The sequence below is a fragment of the Varanus komodoensis genome, unplaced genomic scaffold (genome assembly GCF_004798865.1).
Source record: "Varanus komodoensis strain SLA01 unplaced genomic scaffold, ASM479886v1 scaffold59_1, whole genome shotgun sequence".
In the NCBI taxonomy this organism is placed as follows: Eukaryota; Metazoa; Chordata; class Lepidosauria; order Squamata; family Varanidae; genus Varanus; species Varanus komodoensis.
In genome coordinates this window covers 2,554,684-2,576,315 of record NW_025336221.1, presented here as the reverse complement: position 1 = coordinate 2,576,315, position 21,632 = coordinate 2,554,684, and the positions used below count along the sequence as shown (strand labels likewise).

Genomic DNA, 21,632 nt, shown 5'->3' with positions numbered 1-21,632 from the left:
AAACTTGTATTACATGTCTAACAATGTTAATCATTCAGAGGCTTAAAGTGGGTTTTTTGTTCAACATTAAAGAAGAAATTGAGTTAAGAAAACCTTTGCAAGTGAATTTAACAAAGAAAGCTCTTTTTTAAAATAGTGATATATGAGGTTATGATTTTAAATCCTCAAGATACTCAATTTGGAGACTTTTCATGAGACTCTACTTCTCTATTTTTTGTTGTCATAGCTACTTTTAAGATAAGCTGAACGTTCTTTAAAAATGTTTATGCATGTGAATAATGGAAATCTACAATGTAGAAATGCAGTAAACAAGCAATATCAAGAGCTATTCATAGCAGAGAAAAACCTTTTCATGTTAATATCTAACATATATATATTTCATTAAAAAACAAGTTATTTTCAAAAGTAGCTCAGCTTTTTTGTCTATCCTCTCTGCCAACTCCGCAGGAGGACATGCTGATTCTCAAGCACTCCGATTTTCAAGACTTGGGCTAGCCACTAATATATATTAGGTTTGGCTTGCCCTGAGCTTTGAGGGCTGTGGCCTGGACACATGGAGGAGCTGGGCAGAGGAGTTCTCCCTTCAGTGGTTGGTGGACAAGTTTGTGACTGTTCTTGAGCTGCCCTGAAAATTTCCGTCTCCTTGAGACTGCATGGTCCTACTTGACTAAGGGTCATGCTGGTATTCAGCCAGCAAAGTCAGTTTAAAAAGAAAAGTGCCCTTTGGGAAACAGCTTGATAACAGGCCAGATGAGGGCAGCTCCTCAGCTTTGAGGGCTCTCTTTTGGCAGGGCTGCAGCTTTCGGGCCGCTTGTGCTCTCACTGTATCACCCGTGTCCAGCTGAATTCTTTCCCAGGCCCTTCACAGCCTCTTCTCCTGCTTAACCCTTCCACTCTTCTAGCCGGCTTGCAATCCTGCTGACTTGCTTTGTTTATTTTCAGAATTCCCTAGATCCTAAGTCATCTTTCCTACTGGTTATAGAAAACAGCCTTTACTAAAATATTCTTTCGGAGGTTTTTTTTGTCTCAGATTGCAAGCTTCCTTTTCAAGCTATTTCCTGACTCTTTCATTGTTGTTATCTGACTTGGCTACTACAGAGATCCGTTCCGGTGAGCGGCAGTTTGTGTTCCCCTATTTTCCCCTTCACCTCTTCTGCTTTCCCTAATCATCCGGCCCATCGAGTCTTGCAAGTGTGACAGTTGCGCACAAGCAGGCTCTGACCTGACATTATTCCCTTTGCTCTGTTCTGTGTTGGCATGGGTGCTAGTGATCTTGGTCTTGCGGACCGGCTGATGCATCCATTCATGCAAGTCTGTGGGACCAGGAAACCAGGGTAAGGAGGCCATGAGCATAGGTGTTCTGAGAAAATATATGTGTGTACTGTCTTGCGAGCCAGCTAAACATGCAGCAAGGAGCCAAGAGTGTGGTATCTACCCTGTAGTTAGGTAGGCTAAGGAATTGAATTGAGGCCCTAGATAACACAGCTGGAAGTTAGACCAAAAAAAGAGAGCCAGTGTGGTGTAGTGGTTAAGAGCATGGGACTGGGACTCAGATGATTGGGGTTCTAGTCCCCACTCGGCCATGGAGCCAACTGGGTGACTTTGGGCCAGTCACAGACTCTCAGCCCAACCTACCTCACAGGGTTGTTGTTGTGGGGAGAAGATGGAGGAGGAAAATGATGTAAGCTGCCTTGAGCCCTTTGTAGGAAAAAGGCAGGATATAAATCGGAAAAAAATATCTGGTCAGAATCTGCAGTTTCTATATATATATCAGCAGCTCACCGAGAGACTCCTTATTTCTTTATGTACATTAGGCGAGGGGAACATATGGCCCCTCCAGTGTGTTAGAACTGCAACTCTCTTCACCACCAACTGCTGGCTACTGGGAGTTGTAGTCCCACAGAGCTTCATGTTCCCCACCCCTGAGTTCCTTCCTGTCCTTCCTTAAGTAGCACAGAGTGACATACATAGTTCTGTTTTCCCTTCTTAGCACTTGTATCCTCTCAACAACTGTGTGCGGTGATTTAGACTAATGGAGAATAATTTGTCTAATTTGGAAGAAAGAAAGGTGGCAGGCTGGGCTGCGTATAGTGCTCAGTTTGTTTCCTTTTGTTTTTTCAGGAAGGGGAATCAAACAGGAACCTTTGAAAGAGGGGCCTACTTCTCATTCAACCCTAATTTCAACCCACATTGTCTTGTTGAATTAGAAAAGTTCTGGAAAAATGATACACAAGAGGATGTTGAAGATTAAAAGCAACCTAAAATGTGCAATAAAAATAAAGAAAAGTCTAAAAGTGTGTTAGAAAACCAAAATGGTTTCCACTTAAAAGCTTACTGCATGGTTGTTGGAACTGTGTACAGAAACTCTTGCCTGTTTCTTCTGGTGATGTGATATGCCCAGCAATTCCAGCCCAAGGTGGCTGTTCAGAGATCTGTAGAAGCAGGGCCAGCTAAGTGGTAGTGTTGGCTCTTACTGCGTGCTTGATCGGGACAGGTAACCATCTCTCCATGTGACTACGACTCCCATGCAATAAGCTTTTCAGCAGCAGACATGCGGTTCAGAGGTCCAAAGAAAATCATGACGCTCTTTTCAACATGGCAACAAAAATGCCCCCAATGTCCTCACCTGCCTTTTAGTTTGCATGTTGTGCATCAGATAATAATATCAGCCTCCAAAGAATTCAGGAGGCATCTCTCAGACATTCTGCCAAATGGGGTGTTCTTTTTAAAGTGTGTAATATCAAGGAGCTAGTAAGTTTGTGAAAGGAGAAAAATGGAATATGCTTTTTTGGGACAGAATTTGCCTTATGAATTCTGGGTGAGGGCAAAAGCACTGACGGGTGCTGAATCTTCACTTACCTGTAGGTGTCACCAGAGTCTGACGGATTTCCTGCTGGAAGCCGGCATCTCAGACTAGTGCCAAAATGGTGCAGGTTGCACTTCCTCAGTTGAAGCCATGTTAATGCCGCTGCCCTTAAGCAGCCTGCTCAGCATCTGTGTGATCATGCTGTTTTTTCCTCCTTGCTAGGTTTATGTGCACTTTCTATCAACCATTCCAATTCCTACTTAGCATACCCTGGTAGCACAACTGTCGGCGAGATTGTGTTATATGACGGAAACAATTTGGTAAGTGCAAAAGTGGCTCATTATGAGCTGGGTCACAGACTCAGTGACAACTTCATGTGAAAACTCTTTCAACACAGCCTGCCACTTATTAACACATGCTGAACTCCTGCTCGGTTTTAGGCACGCAGGAAGCCGCTTAATTAGGAGTCAGATAACAAGTACATCCAGTTCTGTGTTGTCCACGGTGCATTGGGAATGACTCTCCGGGGTTCTGGGCAGGAATTTTTCTTAGGCCTACCTGAAGAAGCACAAATGTAACCTCTTTGTGACTAAGAGCAGGACTAGAGCCAGATTGCAGGACTCTTCTTTAAAGGGACTGTTGTCTCCTCATTCCTAAACCCTTTTAATGCAAATGCTGGTAGAATATAGCTGATGTCACCCTTCCCAAGCTGCCTCTGTATGAGGGGCTGCTAGAAAGTAAAGTGGAAGTTATGTTTGGCCAATTAGGAGAATATCGAAAGTTCGTGTGTGTGTGTGTGTGTGCGCGCGCGCGCGCACGCGCGTGTGTGCGTGTTTTGGTCTGCGGTAGTGCTTTTCTGTGGACACATGCCCACACAATTCTGAACCATGGGTTGAGACATTTTTGGGCTTCTTAAACTAATTTTATCCCCCCACCCATTAACAGAGAGATGTCTGCTCAATTTCTGCCCATGATGGACCCCTTGCTGCCCTAGCCTTCAACTCCACAGGATCAAAGCTAGCAAGTGCTTCTGAAAAGGTGAGTAGGCAAAATGGCTCAGAGAGAATCACAAGTAGTACTTGGATTTTCCTAGGGGTGCAGGGCAATAGAGGGGTTATTATTTCCATTTCAATATGTTGGCAAAGTTATTATTTTCCTTTTCTCCAGGAAAAGGCCTCCAGAATTTCATTTATTTCTTTCTGTTTTATGCTTTATGCCACCTCGACTTTCCCTCAGCATGGAGAAATGTATTCCAGTGCTGCATATTTAAAAGGTTCATCTGGAGAATGTAAAAAACTGTTAGTATGAATTCTTGTCATCTTCTAGCCTATTATAAATTATGAAGCAGCAGAGTTGTTTTGATGTTAGATATGTATGAAAACCAGTTATAAAATGGTGTGTGTGTATGAGAGAGAGAGAGAGAGAGAGAGAGAGATGATTAACTATCAAGCCCATTCACTTGAAATGCTTGGGGAATTCAAGGGGCTTTGGAGGAATTAAAAGCTAATTTCTGTGAGGTAGCTGGCAAAGGATTAACCATCCCCTATATGCAACACAGGAAATGGCCAGGAGTAATATGCTTAGAAATAGTTTCTGTGTCTTTTTGATCTAAGCATCTCTCCTTGGAAGTGAGTTCCGTTCAAATCAGTGCAATCTGCTTCCATGCTACAAGTGAGCAGCAAGGCTTCAAGCTTAAATGAACATGCAGTTTCATCTTAAGTATGTTTACTCCCAGATCTTATATTTAAAGCATTTTTAAATGGCTGTGTAGCCCAGAAGACTCCCAGAGTATCTCATAAAGACCCGTAGTATGAAAGTTCATACCCTTTGCCTTGCACTTAAAAAGCCATGGCACACAAGAAAAAGGGTAGGCAAGAAGAATGAAAAGTATTTATGATCAGGCACCTCCTCTAACGTTATCTGCTAGCGCTGATGATGTTGCAGGTCTGTTATGTGTCTGTCAGTACTGCTGTCTGTCTGATTGCCGGGTCTTATTAACTCTTCTGTGAAATCACCAGGGAAAAGTACTACTGTCCCCATTTGTTCTGATTTCTACTTTTCTGACTTCTAGTGTTATATATTTTTCTTCAGGGAACAGTCTTTCGTGTGTTCTCTATCCCTGAAGGACAAAAGCTCTATGAATTCAGAAGAGGAGTGAAGAGGTCAGTCTGATGCTCACAAACCACTGGCCTGGGTCCTTTCCTAGGAAATCTTTGATTGGGTGGGTTGTAGGCACTGAATGTGCTTCGAGCCAATGTGACTGCTGCGAACCACACACTGATCCCCCAGGTGCCCCCTCTGCTTCCTTTCCCAGCCACTGGATGGCACGTATCTGGGGAAGGTTCTTTTCATATGGGAGTTGCTGGTGGCATGTCTCATAGGGACAGTGTCAGCATAAGGCAGGTCTGGGCAACTTGCAGCCCTCTTGTTTTGGCCTAGAATTTCAGTCAGTCATAGCCAATAATGATGGATGCTGGGAGTTGTAGTGCCAACACATCTGGGGGGTCACAAGTTGCCCCACTCTGGTATGTGGATGTTAATGATATGTTGTACCTGTTTTTGGCAGGATGTTGGTGGAGGAGGACTTCCTTATTCCTCCTTTTTAACCTAAAGCACCAAGGGAATTGTAATCTAGTTGCATCCCCAGGAAAATTGCAGAAGTAATTTCCACATAACTGTCCAAGTACCACTCTATTTGTACAAGTCTTTCTGATGTCAGAAGCATTTGGCAAATATGATTCAGGAGCCAGTTCAGGGAAGACAGGCTTGCCCAAGTCAATTCATGGCTGAGCTGAGATTTTGAAGTGTGGACTTGAGAGCTCATCCCCTTAACCATAATGGCCCATTGCCCTGCATGCTGTTTGCTCAGGCCAAAGATACGAAGAAGCCTGATGGAGTGAATGCTTAGCTACAGGCTTCATTTGATTGATGTGCTCCCATGCAGATCTCCCCACTCTCCTTAATTTAGGCCATCTTAGCTTGGGCTAACCTTTTCTTGTTTGGTGCCAGCTGCAGCCACCCTGTTTTCTTTCCTGGGCCTTAGGTACGTGAACATCAGCTCCCTAGTGTTCAGCATGGACTCACAATTCTTGTGTGCATCAAGCAACACTGAGACAGTGCACATCTTCAAGCTGGAACATCTCACAGACAGGTGGGTATCGGGAGAGTGGTGTGTGTCCGCCATGGGGAGCGTATCTGCATCATCCAGGTCCCTCCTCAGCAGGTTACTGAGGTAGTTGATTACTGAGGCTTCCCTTTCTCTTTAGGCAGGGGGAAGCGTCTCACAGCAGATAAGGCAAGATTGTAGGCAGCCCTGGTTTGCTTAGCAGAAGGCTTTCCATCATCTCTCCTAAATTGCTGTAGCGATGTTTCCCTAGATGAGTCCATTGCAGCTTTGACTTGGCAGTGTGATTCGGCACTGACCCAGAAAACCTTCAAGCAGAATGGAAGATTTGGCTCGTACACAAGGCAGCACTGCCAGTTGGCCCCAGGGTATGGGATCTGGGCATGGCTGTGCTCTGACTGGATCATTCCCAGCAAGTGACTGCAAGGGGGGCTTTTGCAAGGCGTACAGCCGGCAGTGTGAGCCCACATAGCTTGGATGCAGCTGCAGTGCCATGCTGTGTAATACGCTTCCCGTGAGGAATGGTGCTGGCAGGACAGGGGTAGTGGCTGTAGGATCAGTCGGAGAACCAAAAAGAGCAGGAACTTGGGACTGGGACTGAGAATGGAGAGAAAAATGGATCTAGCATCCGTTGACCCAAGACGGATTCTGTGGTCTAGCCAAGCCCGACCACTTGGCCATGACAGTTACCCAGGTCCTTTCAGTCTCCTCTGCTGAAGAGATGGCTGGGTTACGGCTCAGCTGTAACCATACGCCTGCAGAGTTTGTGGCTGGTCCTGCCTTCGGTCTTCGCTATGCCCAGCTTCTGTGGCTGGTTCCTGCTACTAGCATATCCAGCCACCTCTGGCCACATGTATGCGTCATGACCCTTTGGCTAGGTTGTGTTTTTCCCTGTGCCACTTGGCTGCAGCATGGCATTTGCTTCTAGGTAACTCGCAGCTGCCTGCTAAGCAGCCGCTGGAGGCAAATGTGCCTTTAATACAATAGTGGGCATCCTCATTAGTAGGCTGGGATGAATGCTCCCAATTTGTAACATAGGCACAAGTCTTGGGAAGTAATTTCCTCTCACTGTTCAGGTTCTGTTTGTCCTGAATTAGATTTCAAGTTAGAGCACTATCTTGCTTACCCCGTTGTCTTTGCAATCCATTAAAGTTTAGTGAGAAGGTGCTTCCATAATGGCTTTTTGTGAAATGGTTTGCACTGCACAGGGCATGTCTGATGGGTCATTCCAGTCACACCTCTGCATACGACAGTTGGGCCCATTTATCATGAAGACGTATGATAGCCTATAATAGTCTTGCCAAGCTATTCTCCTCCATGCTGGAGCAGACAGGTCAGATAAGGCAAGGTGAATTGTGCCTGTGGGCCTTATCGGAAGAAACTTCTGAGACACATGCACGCACACGCACGCACATTAGATAACTGATATAAATCTTACTTGCACATCAATTTCGGGCCTGCTGTTTTGGGCCTTTGATACATTTTAGAAAAATTCCCCTGCCCCAAGCTGCTTATGGTGTGATATTAGCAGTGAAGAAGACTCGAAAGGGAAAGCAGCATAAAGAGGCAGGCATTAAAGGGGTCAGGAAAGTTGTGTGCATTTAGGTTTTGGGGCCGAGGACTGCATTGCTGATACAGTGCTGCTCCTTATTGTAGCAGCTAGACAAGGAAGTGTAGTAACTTCTGCTTTGTCTCTCCTAGCCGGCCTGAAGAACCCCCATCCTGGAGCGGCTACATGGGCAGGATGTTCATGGCTGCTACCAACTACCTCCCTTCTCAAGTGTCAGGCATGATGATCCAGGACCGGGCCTTTGCCACCGTGCGCTTGAACATTTCTGGACCAAGGAACATCTGTGCGCTCTCCACGTATGTAAACAGTGGCTGTAATGGTGGACAGAGCAGGAGCTCCTTCTGCTTGCAGAAATGTTTCGTTAAGCAGCACAAGACAGAATCACTTCTCTGCTGCGTTATATGCACCCTGGCTTCATTTAGTGCCAAAGTTCCTTGGTTCTCACTTGACTTCATGGCAAGGCAGTTGTTTTAAATGATTCATATCACTGTTCTTATAACTCATACATTGGACAACTTTTTCCTAGTCAGGAAATCTGCAAAAAAAGATGGGCAATAAAAGATTTCAGTCTGTGGCTGCTTGACTTAATGAGCTCCATCTGAGGGGGATGGATCGGCCAGATCTAGTACAGAAAAGGTAGTGGATGGATTGCTGTTCTCTCTTTCTAGTGGTTGGCCTCTACCTGGTAGTAGATTCAGAATTCCCTATTCCTGACACCAAAACAGTAGAAAGGGTATGGAGAACCTCTGTTCCATGGGTCCAGGCTGCCCTTTGAGCCTCTCCCAGGGCACCATGCAACTTTTCTTTCATGCCCCTTTATCGTTTAGCCAGCTTCCAGAATGTAGTGTGCTCTTCTCTACACACTCTGGCTTCCTTGTTATCATCTTGGCCTTCTGGTCATTCCAGAGCAGTCTTAACCCTTGGAGGCCTTAGCTGTGCAGTGCTTTGTTAACCCTTATGACTTTCTGGCTGACTTCAGATTTGCTCCAGAGCAATCCTTGCTGCAGCTCGGTTAGTTTCCAGAAGAGGTTTTGGTCCTCCTGCAGGTGGTGTTTCCAACTCAGTCAAGAGTACCCTTCACAGTTAATTATTGTTTTCCTGTTTCAATGCTGTAAATGAATTCATTATGTGAATGGATGAAATATTCTGCAAAAGTGCAGCCCATGCCTCCTCCTGAGTATAAACATGCGTTGTGGCCCTGCCCACTGCCCGAATGATGGCATGTGCCTCAGGACTTGGCTTTTGGGCTCCCTCACCTCAGCAGTTGCCTTTCTTCTTGCAGCTGTACAGGCAAAGAGCCTACAGGCAGGTACAGATAATGTTTACTCTTACATACCTCCCAGTACTCTGGCCAAACAAAACAAAAGTTATGGCAGCCTAAGATGAATGACCCCCCACCCCACCCCCAACTGAATGAACCCCCTGGAAGTTCCTTTCAGCCCCCCTCCTGTGCATTTCTTGTTAGGATCCAAAAGCTGCCTCGGCTCTTAGTCACAACATCTGACGGACATCTTTACCTCTACAACCTGGACCCTCAAGATGGAGGGGAGTGTGTTTTAATCAAGAAGCACCGGTAATATACAACTGTACCAGCACTAGTGGGAAACTTAATGGGGTAGATTTTTAGTACAGAAAACGGGAGTATAATAAATTGTCCTCTGAAGCTTTTCTAGGGTGGGGTGGGGTGGGGTGGGAGGGGGCTGGAAGTACATATAGCTTTATTTCTTGAGCTGTTTGAGAATTCCAGTGCTGCCTTGCCTTATAGCAGAAATCCCAAATGTTTCATAATTCCCAAACTTGTGCAGGATGACCCCCTCTGAGACTTAACAGTGACCTGGTTTACACAGAACACTAACTCAGGGGTGGTTGTGTGGCCCAGATAGGGTTTCATACAACCTAACAAACCTTACTCAAGGTTTGAACACTGATCTGTGGGTTGTTACTTAATTGTAGGTGAATCTGTTGTGTTAACCCAGCCATGCTAACAAAACCATGGTTTGTTAACCATTAGCAACACTTGAAAATAACCTGTGGATTTTTTAACAAACTATGGTTTGTTAGGCATGATTCACATTCTAGAACATTCCATAATTTGGTGGCAACTTATACTCATATTCAAGGTTAAATATAGGTTCTCATGTTGTATGGATCCCGCACCAACAGTTTGAACAACCGAAAGTTCTCAATCCAGCAGCCTTGGGATCTTTTTTTGGGTTGTTTGTTTTCAGTAAATCATAGTTTACTGTGAGTGCAACCAGTTTTGCAGCATGGCAATCCAGACTTCAGTAATAACATGGGTTAAATAGACCATGGGTTAGGTTATGTGCAGACCTCATCAAGCATGTGCTTGCATGCTTGATTTGAGTGGCACTTAGAGGTGACAGTAAATGCATTTCTCTCAGTCTGTTGGCAATGCTAGTGGGCTCTAATCCACCCACCTAGGAATTATTTTGGCTGTCAGTTTATAATGCATGTTTAAATTGCTCTACCAGTCTGCCTTGAGTGGCTCTCTTTTGCAATGCCCATTTAATTCAGGCAACACCAGCACTCCCCTGCTTTTCTAGCCTCCTCTAAAGCTTATAATCTTGCTTGAGCAACCTCTTGTTCAAAATAATGGCTGTGTCCTCTGCTTCAGATAGAGAGGAAGGGAGATGGTTGCTCCCAGCTACAGCTTAATGAAGTCTGTGTGTAATCAGCCACTGCTGCCTCTACTGTTAGCTGGTTTTTCAGAAAATCAAAAGAGCAGGGTGTCAGAGGGAGCAAAAACCTTCCCTTTGCACTGAAAGGAAGCCCTGTTCCTTACTCTAGCGTGGAGGTAGGCTGAAATTGCTCAGTGGGAAATCATAGGCACTCTGGACATGCTCTGTAGTACTTTTCTGTACCATATAATACCGCTTTCTCTCTTCGGCTGATGATTTAAAAATGAAGAGTTGGACAAAGGTGGGAGAAGGTACTCAGTGAGTGTGGTTAAAGAGAAACTAGTGGGGCTCCAAGACTAGGGTAGGTGTACCAGCAAGAGATTTTGTTCAAGTGGCCAGAGGGCCTGGGGAGGTTTCCGTTTGCTTGCCCCGTCTCACCTCTGCAGCAACACTGCTCCAGTGTGGGGCCTCCCTGTCCTCTGCAGACCAATGTCAGGCTTGGGGAGGCTGGGCCATCAGCATCGCTGTGCCCGGTTTGGCTTCTGTGTTGGCCAACGAAAGGCTCAGAAATGGCCCAGGCCCCCGTGTCCACTGGTCAGGGTGACAGTCCATGACCCAGCACAGGGAACCTGCTTGTACTTTGCCACGCTAGATGTGGACTGGGGACAGTGTTTCGTTTTAATTCCTTTTTCATCCTTTTCTGGCCTCATGTGCAATTAGCTTGCTTGACTTGGGAAAGACAGAAGAGAACAAAGAAAATGATCTCCGGCCTCCTGCGGCTCAGACCTACGCTGCAACTGTAGCCAAGCAAAGCTCGGTGCCTTCGCCTTCCATGATGCCAGGTGAGGACTGGATTGACTCGCTTCGTTCACTGTTACCTTTGCTACTGAAAGCTGCAGGTCAGATCAGATTTGTGCACAGCTAGATACCTCCAAATGAGGAGTCTTCTGCACAGCAGCCTTGATACTTTTGAGCAAACGTGTGTTGTGATGTCTTTTAACTGATGTACATCTGGAACTGTGGGATGTGGGGTTATTCTGAAGACCAGGTATTTCCCTGAGCTGCATTTTAGATGGCCACAAACAAAAGATGCTGAAGCAGTCCGCACATTTTGGTGACTTTTGTGAGAACCCAAGCAGAAACTGTTGCACTAGATAGTACAGTAACAAGGACAAGCCGTGGGCATCTCATGATAGAAAATCATCAAGACTGAGTGCTTCTGCAGACATGAAGGAAATGAATGGCATGTGCCACAGAACTGAGTGTCCTAAGAATCTTGGTCTCCAGAAAATGAGCATTTACATGAACTTGGAGGAGGTCTTTCTTTGTGTGCACATGGATAGCACACAGCCCTGGAACCAGCCACAGCATTGCAGTAATGCCTTTCGGACATCCTCTTTTGCGATGCCCGTGCATGGTCTTGTGGGGAGTGTCTTAGCCCAGGGGTTCCTGGTGCTTGTGCAGCTCTCGGAGATTAAGGTGCAGCTCCCTACAGCACTTTCCTACAGCCCAGCCCCAATGCCCACGGGTAGCATTCACTGGATGAGGGCAGCCTGCGTTGCTGGAACCAGAGAACTATGCAGCTTAGCCTGTCCTTTTGAGGTCAGTCCACAACTACTTCTCATGTCCCATGAGTAAAACAAACTTGCCCTCTGGTTATGACCAAGTGTAATTAATTATCAGAGCTCAGCCACTTTGAAGATGCACCGTGCTTTGATGATCCTAGACCGGTTTCTAATGTCCACGGTTGTTGTCATGCTCCCCAATCAGTGCCTGCCTTGTCTTTGCAAGAGTTTTTCCCTGTGGATTCATGCATGTCTCCCATCTTTGTTTTATCTCCCTAATTGCCATTTTTTAAATTTTTCCCTTAACTATTCTTTCCCTGAGCCTTGCCCAAAGAGACGTTCTCAGTTTTTATCTCTGGGTTCAATCAGCATTAGCTGTGGAACACACAAAGCCTTGCAGACATCAAAAGCAGTGCTCAGGTGTAAAACCCAAACCTGAGTTGGCCTTTCAGAACAATGGCTCAGGCGCTTGCATTTCCCTTCCCTCTCCTCCTTTGCTCACAGGCCCACCTTCCCTCTCGGTTTCTGGCTGAGGCAGACTATAGTTTGCTTGTGGTGACAGCTGAGCAGGCCATACCACAGATTTCTGGATGTCACAGCAAGGACTGGCACCTGAATATGTGAGCTGATTCCCTTGGCATCCTTCATGTCGGATGTATTTTTGAAAGTTCTACCTTTGGTGTTTAATCTGCAATAGCCCATGAACATGTGCAAGTCACTTGGTGTTGCACTCCTTAAATGATGGACCTAGATGTGCAAATTATCCCATAAAACAGAGGTGGGCAACCTTTGTGCTCCCAGAGGACACTGGAGGCCTCTGAGGGCCATGCTTACCCCTGGCACAGTTCAAGGTGTGCACCAAGCTCATGGATATGTCAGTCCGGCAATACACAGAATTGTAAGCATCTTTGTCTGCAGTATGAGAATAGCTCATGCTACCCACTCAATTCTTTCTATAAATGTGGTTCATTACTGTTCAGTGACTTTACCAAAATAGCAGTTACTAACCCTTGGTGAGGGAGACTTCCTTAAGGATGCAAGAGTTCCTTCTGAGACTTGAGTGGCACCTTACTGGTTAGTGTGGTGCTGTGGGCAACCAACCTTTTCTGAGCAAATGTGCCACCAGTTGAGTCCAGTGAGACTGTGCTATGGCCCATGCGCATCCATGGCACCTTGGGCGGTTCTGCCTGAGCTTCTAAGTAGGCAGCAAGTACAACTGTGAAGAACTAGCCTGGCCAGTTCCACAAATCCCTTTTGCAGGTACATCGTGGCGCAGGCTGGGGATCCAGGGTCTCAGAAGCTAGACTGGAATCCAGACCACTTTCTGAATTCCTGCTTGACTCTGTAACTCAGTGGCTGGCCGGGGGCAAGTCAGTGTTGCCAGGCCCAAAGTACCTTTTAGGGATCAGATGAGATGCCACCCACATGCACCAGTCTGAGCTTCTTAGAAGACGGGTGAGAGCAAATGCAATGCATCGCTAACCTCAGATGCTCCGCATGTTAAGTCCAACCTGCGGTCTAAGAGACAACACATTTCTCCTGAAGCGGCCAGTGCTGCTCATCTGAGTGACAGGATTTCCAGGGAGGTGAATCCTCAATATCGTCCACTAGCCTTGTAAGTTTCTTTCTGCATCTCTTGTATGCAAAGACATTACGATGCATTTCTTACCTCGGACAAGTGCTCATTAAACTCTGCATGTTTGAGTCATTGTGGAGAGTCTGAAGTTCATCGACTTAAGTCTACTAAGTCCTGCTTTTTCCTAGCCTAGTGTTTGCAGTGCTGGCACATCCTCCTCCCACTTCTCCCGTTTTCCCACATGCTCGAGAGGGAAAAAATGCACTCGAATGGTGAGCCTGCATGCCCACCTTGGGCAATTCTCGGCCTCTCCTGTATTTATCTAAAGCATTTTGGTAATTCTGTTGTTGCTGCTTTTGCAGGTTACTCTGAAGATGGGGGAGCCCTTCGAGGAGAGATTATACCCGAGCATGAATTTGCCACAGGGCCTGTGCGTCTGGACGATGAAACTGAATTTCCTCCTGTGAGCATTAGGAGCACTTAAGCCGCACTATGGCCCTCCTGCTCAGAAGAAAGTGTTATCCTCTACTCCTTGAAGGGCTGTCCCTTCCTATCCTTCCTGTAGCCCATGGCAACTGATTGTGTGTAGTCTTGGGACTGGGTAGACAGCTGCCACCGTGGGAGAAGGGCTTAGGGAGCAAAGTTTATACAAATCTGTCTTTTAAAGAAATGGATAATATTTATATTGTTCTCTTAGCCATGCCTGTCAAAGTGCACTAATGCTGCAGATGCCCCCATAAACCTATTGGCTTCCCCAAAGAAGCAGAGATCCAAAATGCATGTCTTGATTTCTGCATCTGCAGTTTCAGCTCTGCTTCTGAGCTGAGAAAAAACTCTCCAAATATCACCAAGAGCAGCTTTCAAGGCATCTTGCTGGTTCCCTTGACATTTGGAGCCTTGGAGTGTTCCGATTAAATTGCCCTGGACACAAGGGCTGAAGCTGACACAGATTTTTGTAGGCCCCAGGCCTCCCTTGAGGCTCCGCCGTACAGGGTTGGCCTGCCTAGTTTCTCACAGCAACCCCTGCCCCTCACTGCCCTTTTCCTGGTAGCCGTTTCATCCTTGCGTGGGGGGGAGGGGGCTTTGCGCTAGCCTTGTGTGAGCCACCGTGGAGCAGCAGGACTGGGGAGGTGTGGACTGGCATAGGATGGGGCAGGGGCGAGTGGCGGAGAGGACGCAGGGAGTGTCAGTTGAGGGAGCACGTGGGCAGCGCTGGGGTTAGGGCAGAGGGGCTTTGTCTGCTGCCCTTGGCTCATGGGGCAGGTCCAACCAAGGGCTGGTGGCCAGAGGGCGCAGAAAGAGAGAGCAGCAGTCCTAGCCAGTTCCCCCAGCATTACTGACCCTGCTCACCAGACCTGTTCCCGTGCAGGGTCAATATAGGCATGGATAGTGGTGGTACAGGAAAAAACCTTGGCTAGGATTTGTTTTAAAGAACTGCCTTGAAGTGCTTCTGGAAGTATTTTTTAAGGACATTCCTTTATGTTGGGTAGTGTTTTCCCTCTCTGTAATGGATGTGTAACCTTGCAGTGTCTAATCAGTGCTGTGTATTTACTGTTCTCCAAGCTCTCTGTTTTTCTATGCTAACATGGGGTGCATTATGTTACCAGAGCTAGTTAATTATACCAGAAAGTTGGGCCCCAATAAGGCCCAAGAGGGAGAGTGATCATGTGGAAATAACCATTCTAGAATTGGAAACTAGGACAGGGAGAAGGCGGCCATGTGGTTAGCCCAAGGAATTCCTTCCTATTTGCATGGCTTTGCGCTCCTGGAATGGCTCCAGATGCAAAGGACTTCCCTGTGTGACTGCTCCATCTTGATGGTATGGCAAGGTGTCGCCCTGCCCTGCCACGCAGCCCTGCTTGGCTTCTGTTACTGCTTCCTTCCTTCTTCTACCACCACCACCAAGTCATCCTGGGCCCTTAAAGCTTGGGGAACCAGCCAAGACAGCCCTGCGCTGCTCTCTGTGAGGCTTTCTCTGCTGCCTTTCCTGGCTCAGGCTGAGAGAAAGGCTAGCTCTCGCCCATTTCTCTTCCCACACGTTTCCAGACATGGCTTGTATAGTAAATAATGGCCCTGCCTCAAGCATAGTTCAGGAGGGCTTCAGGTGTTGTTTTTCACTTTCCTGCTGCCATCTTTTGTTCTTACCACTAAATGATTCATTGTGGGAAAGGTGGAATAGCTGTGCTCTGCCTTTGGATCAGTTGTGGTAGGAGCTCTGTTGGGGAGTGCCCTTCCTGTGGGGTACATGGGCTGTAAGGGGTTGTGGAGGAAGGGCAGGTGCAAATGTGCCATGTCTCTCCTGACTAAGAGGAGGATGAGCGATCAGTATTTGCTCCTGAGGGTCAGACAAGTGCTTGATTCTGACTGGGGACAGAACAGGCTTAGTTTGGGCATTTCTCGGTAACTGTATGGACTGAGCCAAAGCCCGAGTGGAACCCAGAGCTAGATGCTTCCTGCTGGCTAGGTTAGTACAAGATTCCTAGTCTGCTGCCCTTTGAAGGAATTAGAGATTACTGGAATTAGAAATTATTGGATTTTTTCCAATGGTAATCAAGCATGGCAACACTTGGATTAGGCAGTATTAGGAATAAGAAATAAAGGAAGAGTACTGTAATTAAGTGTGCTGCGTTTGGTGATTTGGCTGCAGGCTTGTTACAGTAGTTATACAAGTAGTTACAAAAGCATCCATGATTCTTGAGTTGACCGGGTTCAGGGTTCCAAGAAGCTGCTGCACTTGGGTTTAATTTTACATTTGGTTGCTGTGATAGGAAAGGATGAATTGTGATTCCTTAGTACTTGCCATCCCTTTGGAACAAGGCTAAGCCTTTTGTGGTCCTCCAAATGTTGAACTGCAGTTCCCATCACAGCCATTGGTAAGAGATGATGGGAGGTGTTGTCCTCTACATATCATTGACCTACAATTTGGCCAGCCCAGCTCCATGATAGCAGTTACTGACCTTCCAATAGTGTGTGTGTGTGTGTGTGTGTGTGTGTGTGTGTGTGTGTGTGTGTGTATTTGGGGAGGGGGGGGTCACTTTATGCATCCTTCTTATTATGTTGTCAAACTCTTTAGACTGGTGAGAAAGCACCTTCTTAACAGGAAAATGGCCTCTTCAAGAGTATTGGGGCAAGCATCAGGTTCTTTAAATGACTGATATACTGACATTAAAATAGCTTTTTAAAGGCTGCATCTTTGCAGAATGAAAGCCCACCTCTGAGCAGTTTTCTTACTTGGATACCAGTTCGGTATAGGATGCATTTTCATTGTCATTTAAAAGGAACAACACTGGAGACAAACGGGAATCCAGCGTGGAAATAAGACGGACCATGTGTTGGAGCCAACGTCCTTGTTGTGTCTGTGGAATTGATACCTCTGTTGGAGCCATATCCACATTCTCTCCTCCCCACTGCAGCCTCCCCCTCTGCATAGCCTCCAGATTTGCTTGGAGTTGGGGAATCTTCCAGAGGCACATGAAAGGCTGTTGGGGGAGACCGGTTCCACTAGTGGTATCCATTCCACAGATGCAATAAGAAAGTTGAATCTAACCCTGAATGAACACGGATCATCTTAGATATGTGGTATATCATTCTCTGGCACATAAATGAGGGCTCTTAATACCTGGCAAAATTTGAGCCTTAGGCCCTGCTGCAGCCTTGACTCTGTTGAGCACTCCATCTCTCTCCTTCCACTCCATGCTTACTGGAGGTGGTGGATATAGTCAAGAGAACCTGATTTCTCAAATCCTTTCATCTGTATGGTGTTGTCCAGGAAACTGGCAATCATGGAGGTGCAATTCCCATGATGTATTTGTGCACCGCAGGTCTCTCCTGAGAGATGCTTACAGCAAAGTGACACTTCACCCCAGGTGATCGTATCTATACTTTTCGCTTGTGGGAAAGCTCCCTATATTCTTGATGCTGATCAGTGTGGAACCTGGCCAAGCCCTCCTAGCTGCCACCCACTGCTAGCCACCTCATTTCTGCATCTGGAAGGACGATGTCTAAATGGGAGGCAGAAGGCATGGCCAGTGGTTGTCATGCTGTCATGTAGAGCTGGTAGGATTGATACCGTGTCCTGCTGCTGATGTGCAAGACAGGTGGGTCTTCATTATAGTGTAAGCGGTTGATACTGCAAACACAGAAGGCTGACAGGACCAAAGGGGATCTCACAGTTGTGAAAGAGCACTGAAATCTGTAGAACTTAAATAAAAATATCAAAACAGGTGGGATGACTGTCTCCTCAGGGTTTTGTGCAGACCTTTCTCCTGTGTGCACTAGAGACTGGCCTTACACCCAACACATTTTTAATGACTAGCACTCTATTTTGTAATTGGCAGACTCTGACAGTATCTTTTAAATCAGCAGATCCCCACTGTGATGCGTTTTCTGCCAGTCTGCTAATTTGATTGCCTTACTTAATTCCATGCATTTCAGTAACTGAGGCTTCAAGTGCATACTTTATTTACAAACAGAACAATGGTTTGAGTCATTGCTTAAACCAGGCATACGTTTTCAGGCTTGAATCTCGGATTAGATGTCAGATACACACTGGATCTAGTTTATTCCTAAATCAGATGATTCCTGCAAGCACGGAAGAATTAAATGACCCACACAGATCCAGAGGTATTGCGGAAAGCAAAGCAGTTGCATGACATTTGTTTCCCTGCTGCTTCCTCTGCATGCACGCAAAGTCTGCACGTTGCTGGGAAAAGTAAGGCCCTTCTGTTTTGATTTTGGTAGATAATCTTATGCCGTGGAATCCAGACGAACAAAGTGAAGAGTTCATGAGGAGTGGCAAACAGCAGAGCACAGAACGGCGGATGGGAGGTAGTTTTGAAAAAACTAAAGGGGAATGTAGAAGAACCCACAATTTGGGGGGAACCCTGAGGTGCTCCAGTCCTTTTAACACAGTATGTTCATTCCTAGCCAGTTCTTTCTGGCCATTTGTGTGTGCTTTCTTAAAAGTGCTATGTAAGTTTGGTATCCATGTACTGTATATTTACGTTGCTCTATACTCAAGAACCATGATGCAACTGTTACCCTAATGAATTTAAATTTTATACACAAGCCTGCCCTTTTCTAACTTATATCATGTATAAATGTACTTACAGAAGTCTATTGATCAATGTCTTTGTATGTTGTATGCATAATATTTTACCCATGCAGAATATTTTTGCAGTGATCTATGGGGGGGGGGGACCCAGAACCCCAGCATATGCTGTGGGCGCTCTGCTGGAATACCTATCAATAAAGTCATCATGAAGTCAGTGGCAGGTGTCCTCCATCTTTCTTGCTTTGAATTGCACCCTAAAAATCGGCCTTAAGGTCTGTAAACTGAATGGCTGCGGGTGCACATGGAATCCTTATTCTTTCACCTGCACCATGCCAGCTCACTTCCTTTGCCCCAGATACATTTTGCAAAGGATCAGACACAAACCTTGCTCCGGGAGCAGCTGCTGCTGGAGTCACATTTTTCTAACAGATTATGGACCATGATGACTGCAGATAGCAATGCACAGGCTTAGCGTACTGAAAGACATAAGAATTCATGTTGGTATGTGAAACATAGCAACTGTCTCAATTTTCCAGCCTTGGTCAGCTGACTCTACCAGATCTTTTAGTGACTTTAGCTGCCTAAGACTGGCTTTAAAGTCACCCCAAACTTTCCTTGTGCTGCCTGGGCCACAACTAGACCTTACAAGATGCATGCATGGCTATTAAAACTGGCAACCCTGTGCTTTGTTCTTTCTCTCTCCGATATTTAACTTCACAGTGTCCAGATGTTGCATGTTTCACTGTATTTTTGAAAAGCAGGGATTACAGCTTCATCTGCCTTAAGCCTTTGGACCATTTTAGTAATCTAGTTTGAAATAAAAAGAACGGGTGGAAACAGCCCCAAATTCAGCATTTACTTACAGCAAGGGTAGTGAGCGAGTTAGCAAGATCACAGTTTGCTGCTAGATCGCTGGGTGCTCTGAAGTAGATCGGAATTTATTTCTGATTTCCAAATGTTTAATAACAGGCACAATAATTTCTTCCTCATCAGCATTCTAAATTGTGCATTAAAATGAAGAAAACTTAGGTAATCAGCAGCAGGTCTTTGTGTAGAAGGACTGTGCGCTCCATTCAGTTCTCAAAAGAACTCTCTAATGCCATGAGTTTTGTACCGGGCTCCGGTTGGTGGCTTTCAAGATTCCATGAAAGAACAAAGTAGATGCCATACACAAGTCAGACGTGTAACCAGGCCTGCTTTAGAGGAGTCTGCCTTTCAACAGCAGCAGCACATCACAAAATACTTGATTAAACCACTAATACATGTACTGTATTGTCCACTTGTGTCTTTGAGTCTTTCTCACTTCAAGGGGAAATGGCGTTACTGGTTCCTGAACTGGCATCCCCCGTATCAGTCTGGTATCTTTTTCCCCCCGAAGATGAGTTGAAATAAGCCAGTTGGCATCTGCAGACCAAGTGTTGTGGGTTGCAGCAGGGTGTCACATCTGGATCATGAGAGTAATCTGCCACAGATATGTTGTCAGTCGCAATATCTTGATGAATGCCCACAAGAGCCTCTCTTACTGCTGGCAACACAGCTTGGTATTCAGCAGCATGGACGTCCAGGGGCTTCCCCTCTTGAAGATCATGCCCTAAGTTGAAAATGAGGGGCGGCTGGTGATGCTGCTCCTGCCCAATGCTGCCATCACAGGCCTTGGCACCACCTGAAAAGAGATGCAGCACACAAGATCCCAGGTCGCTGCCTTCTGCCACTTAGGTGTCCTTGCAACATCCACACCATTGCAAAGAATTTTTTGAGACCAATTGGATAGTGTGAGTATCAATTAGGCAAAGGTAAGCACTTTAATTTCATGAATTTTAGTGAAGGAGAGTGAAGCACATGCCCATTATTAGAAAAACAAAAGAAAAGAGCTGACCAATTCACAGGTATAACTGGTTGCCTGAAATTCTATCAAATGAAATATTTGCAGGAAAACTTCACTGCTTATCAGGTGGCCAACTGAGGCTTGTGAGCCACATGCAGCTTTTTAAGTTTATTTTGTGGCTTTCCACTCACAGTTGCAGAAGCCCATTTGTGCTGCTTCAACATCTGACATTTATGGTATGTGGCTCTTCCATGGAGCAAGTCTGGCCACCCCTGCTATATATCATCAGTTCAGCCTGCATAATGATTTGAGCTTCTTCTGCTCCTTGTCTTACTGCAAAACTGAGAAATACGGCAGAGGTCGCTAGCAAAATAAGCAAGATCGGGGCAGGAGAACCTGGTACTGATAGAACTAGTGCTGCAGATGGTAAGCCTATGATTCTCAAGGGTATTCTCAGCTGTGAGCATTATAGGTTCAGCTCAAAGATATTACCTATGAGGCTTAGATGCATGGAATGCGTATGCCTGGCCCTGACAGGTAACCTAATGAAGAGACCCTTAATGGAAGTGTATTGCTATCGACTTGTGCCAGCAATCCTTGGGCACAGTTCCAAGTAGCTGCAGAATGAAAGCAGAAAGTAGATTATGAAAAATTCTTTGAATGATCACTGGACTTTTTTATTCCCCAAATGTTACAAGAATCTAGTTCTGCAGGATGCATCTACTACAGAAAAGGCTAAAGATCACTGAAGAACAGGAATATCAATAGCTAATGTGCAATAGTGGATTCCTATGTTAAACTTTGGCAGGAAAAATGCTCTAAATGAATGTCCATTGGCTTTGTTCTCACACCCAGGAGAGGAGGCGGTAATTTTGCTTCTAGCTGTACTGCTTGAGAATACAGTAGCGGCTCACCATCCTGCAAAAACGGCCTGCATCTAGAAAATGGATTCCTCACTCCCTGTCATTTAGCTTCCTCCGCACTTGAACTATTTCTGAATGGAGTATTCAATCAGGAGAGCCCCCAATTCACAGTTTCAAGTGGTAAACTCCAAACGTAAAATCTGGTTGTATATGCTGTCAACTTCTCTCTGATGTATGGTGGTCCCATGAATGAAATGTTCTGTCCATGACATTTTATTTTTATTTATTTATTTAAAACATTTCTATGCAGCCCCATTCGCTGAAGCCTCGGGGCGGCTCACAATGTAAAATTAAAATATAATACATTCAAAATATAAAACAAATTAACAATATAAAATAAGCCGCCCTGGCCAGATAAAATAAGCAAATAATATTAACAATTAAAATGACGTTTAAATAAAAAGGTCTTTGCCTGGCGCCGAAAAGCAAATAACGACGGCACCAGGTGGACCTCTCTGGGGAGTGCATTCCATAGATTGGGCGCCACCGCAGAGAAAGCCCTCTTCCGAGTACCTACCCTCCTAATTTCTTTCACGGAAGGGCCTCTCCCG

General features: G+C 45.8%; 2 protein-coding genes across 3 annotated transcripts in view; one reads left to right on the top strand and one right to left on the bottom strand.

Moving 5' to 3' along the window:
* Positions 1-18,547, top strand: part of WIPI1 (WD repeat domain, phosphoinositide interacting 1) — a 43,122-nt gene extending 24,575 nt beyond the window's left edge. The window contains exons 5-13 of one of the 2 annotated variants that reach the window (XM_044449517.1): positions 3,029-3,126; positions 3,752-3,844; positions 4,898-4,968; positions 5,850-5,957; positions 7,632-7,796; positions 8,966-9,073; positions 10,860-10,981; positions 13,643-13,743; positions 18,021-18,215. In XM_044449517.1, the coding sequence (XP_044305452.1) occupies positions 3,029-3,126; positions 3,752-3,844; positions 4,898-4,968; positions 5,850-5,957; positions 7,632-7,796; positions 8,966-9,073; positions 10,860-10,981; positions 13,643-13,743; positions 18,021-18,068 (914 nt within the window). In that variant the 3' untranslated portion in view covers positions 18,069-18,215. Of the gene's footprint in view, positions 1-3,028; positions 3,127-3,751; positions 3,845-4,897; positions 4,969-5,849; positions 5,958-7,631; positions 7,797-8,965; positions 9,074-10,859; positions 10,982-13,642; positions 13,744-18,020 lie in introns of both variants that reach the window. The other variant, XM_044449516.1, reaches the window with a different exon arrangement.
* Positions 18,548-19,250: 703 nt separating this feature from the next.
* Positions 19,251-21,632, bottom strand: part of ARSG (arylsulfatase G) — a 109,080-nt gene continuing 106,698 nt past the window's right edge. The window contains exon 11 of the mRNA XM_044449510.1: positions 19,251-19,996. Coding sequence (XP_044305445.1) covers positions 19,638-19,996 — 359 coding nt within the window. The 3' untranslated portion in view covers positions 19,251-19,637. The remainder of the gene's footprint in view (positions 19,997-21,632) is intronic.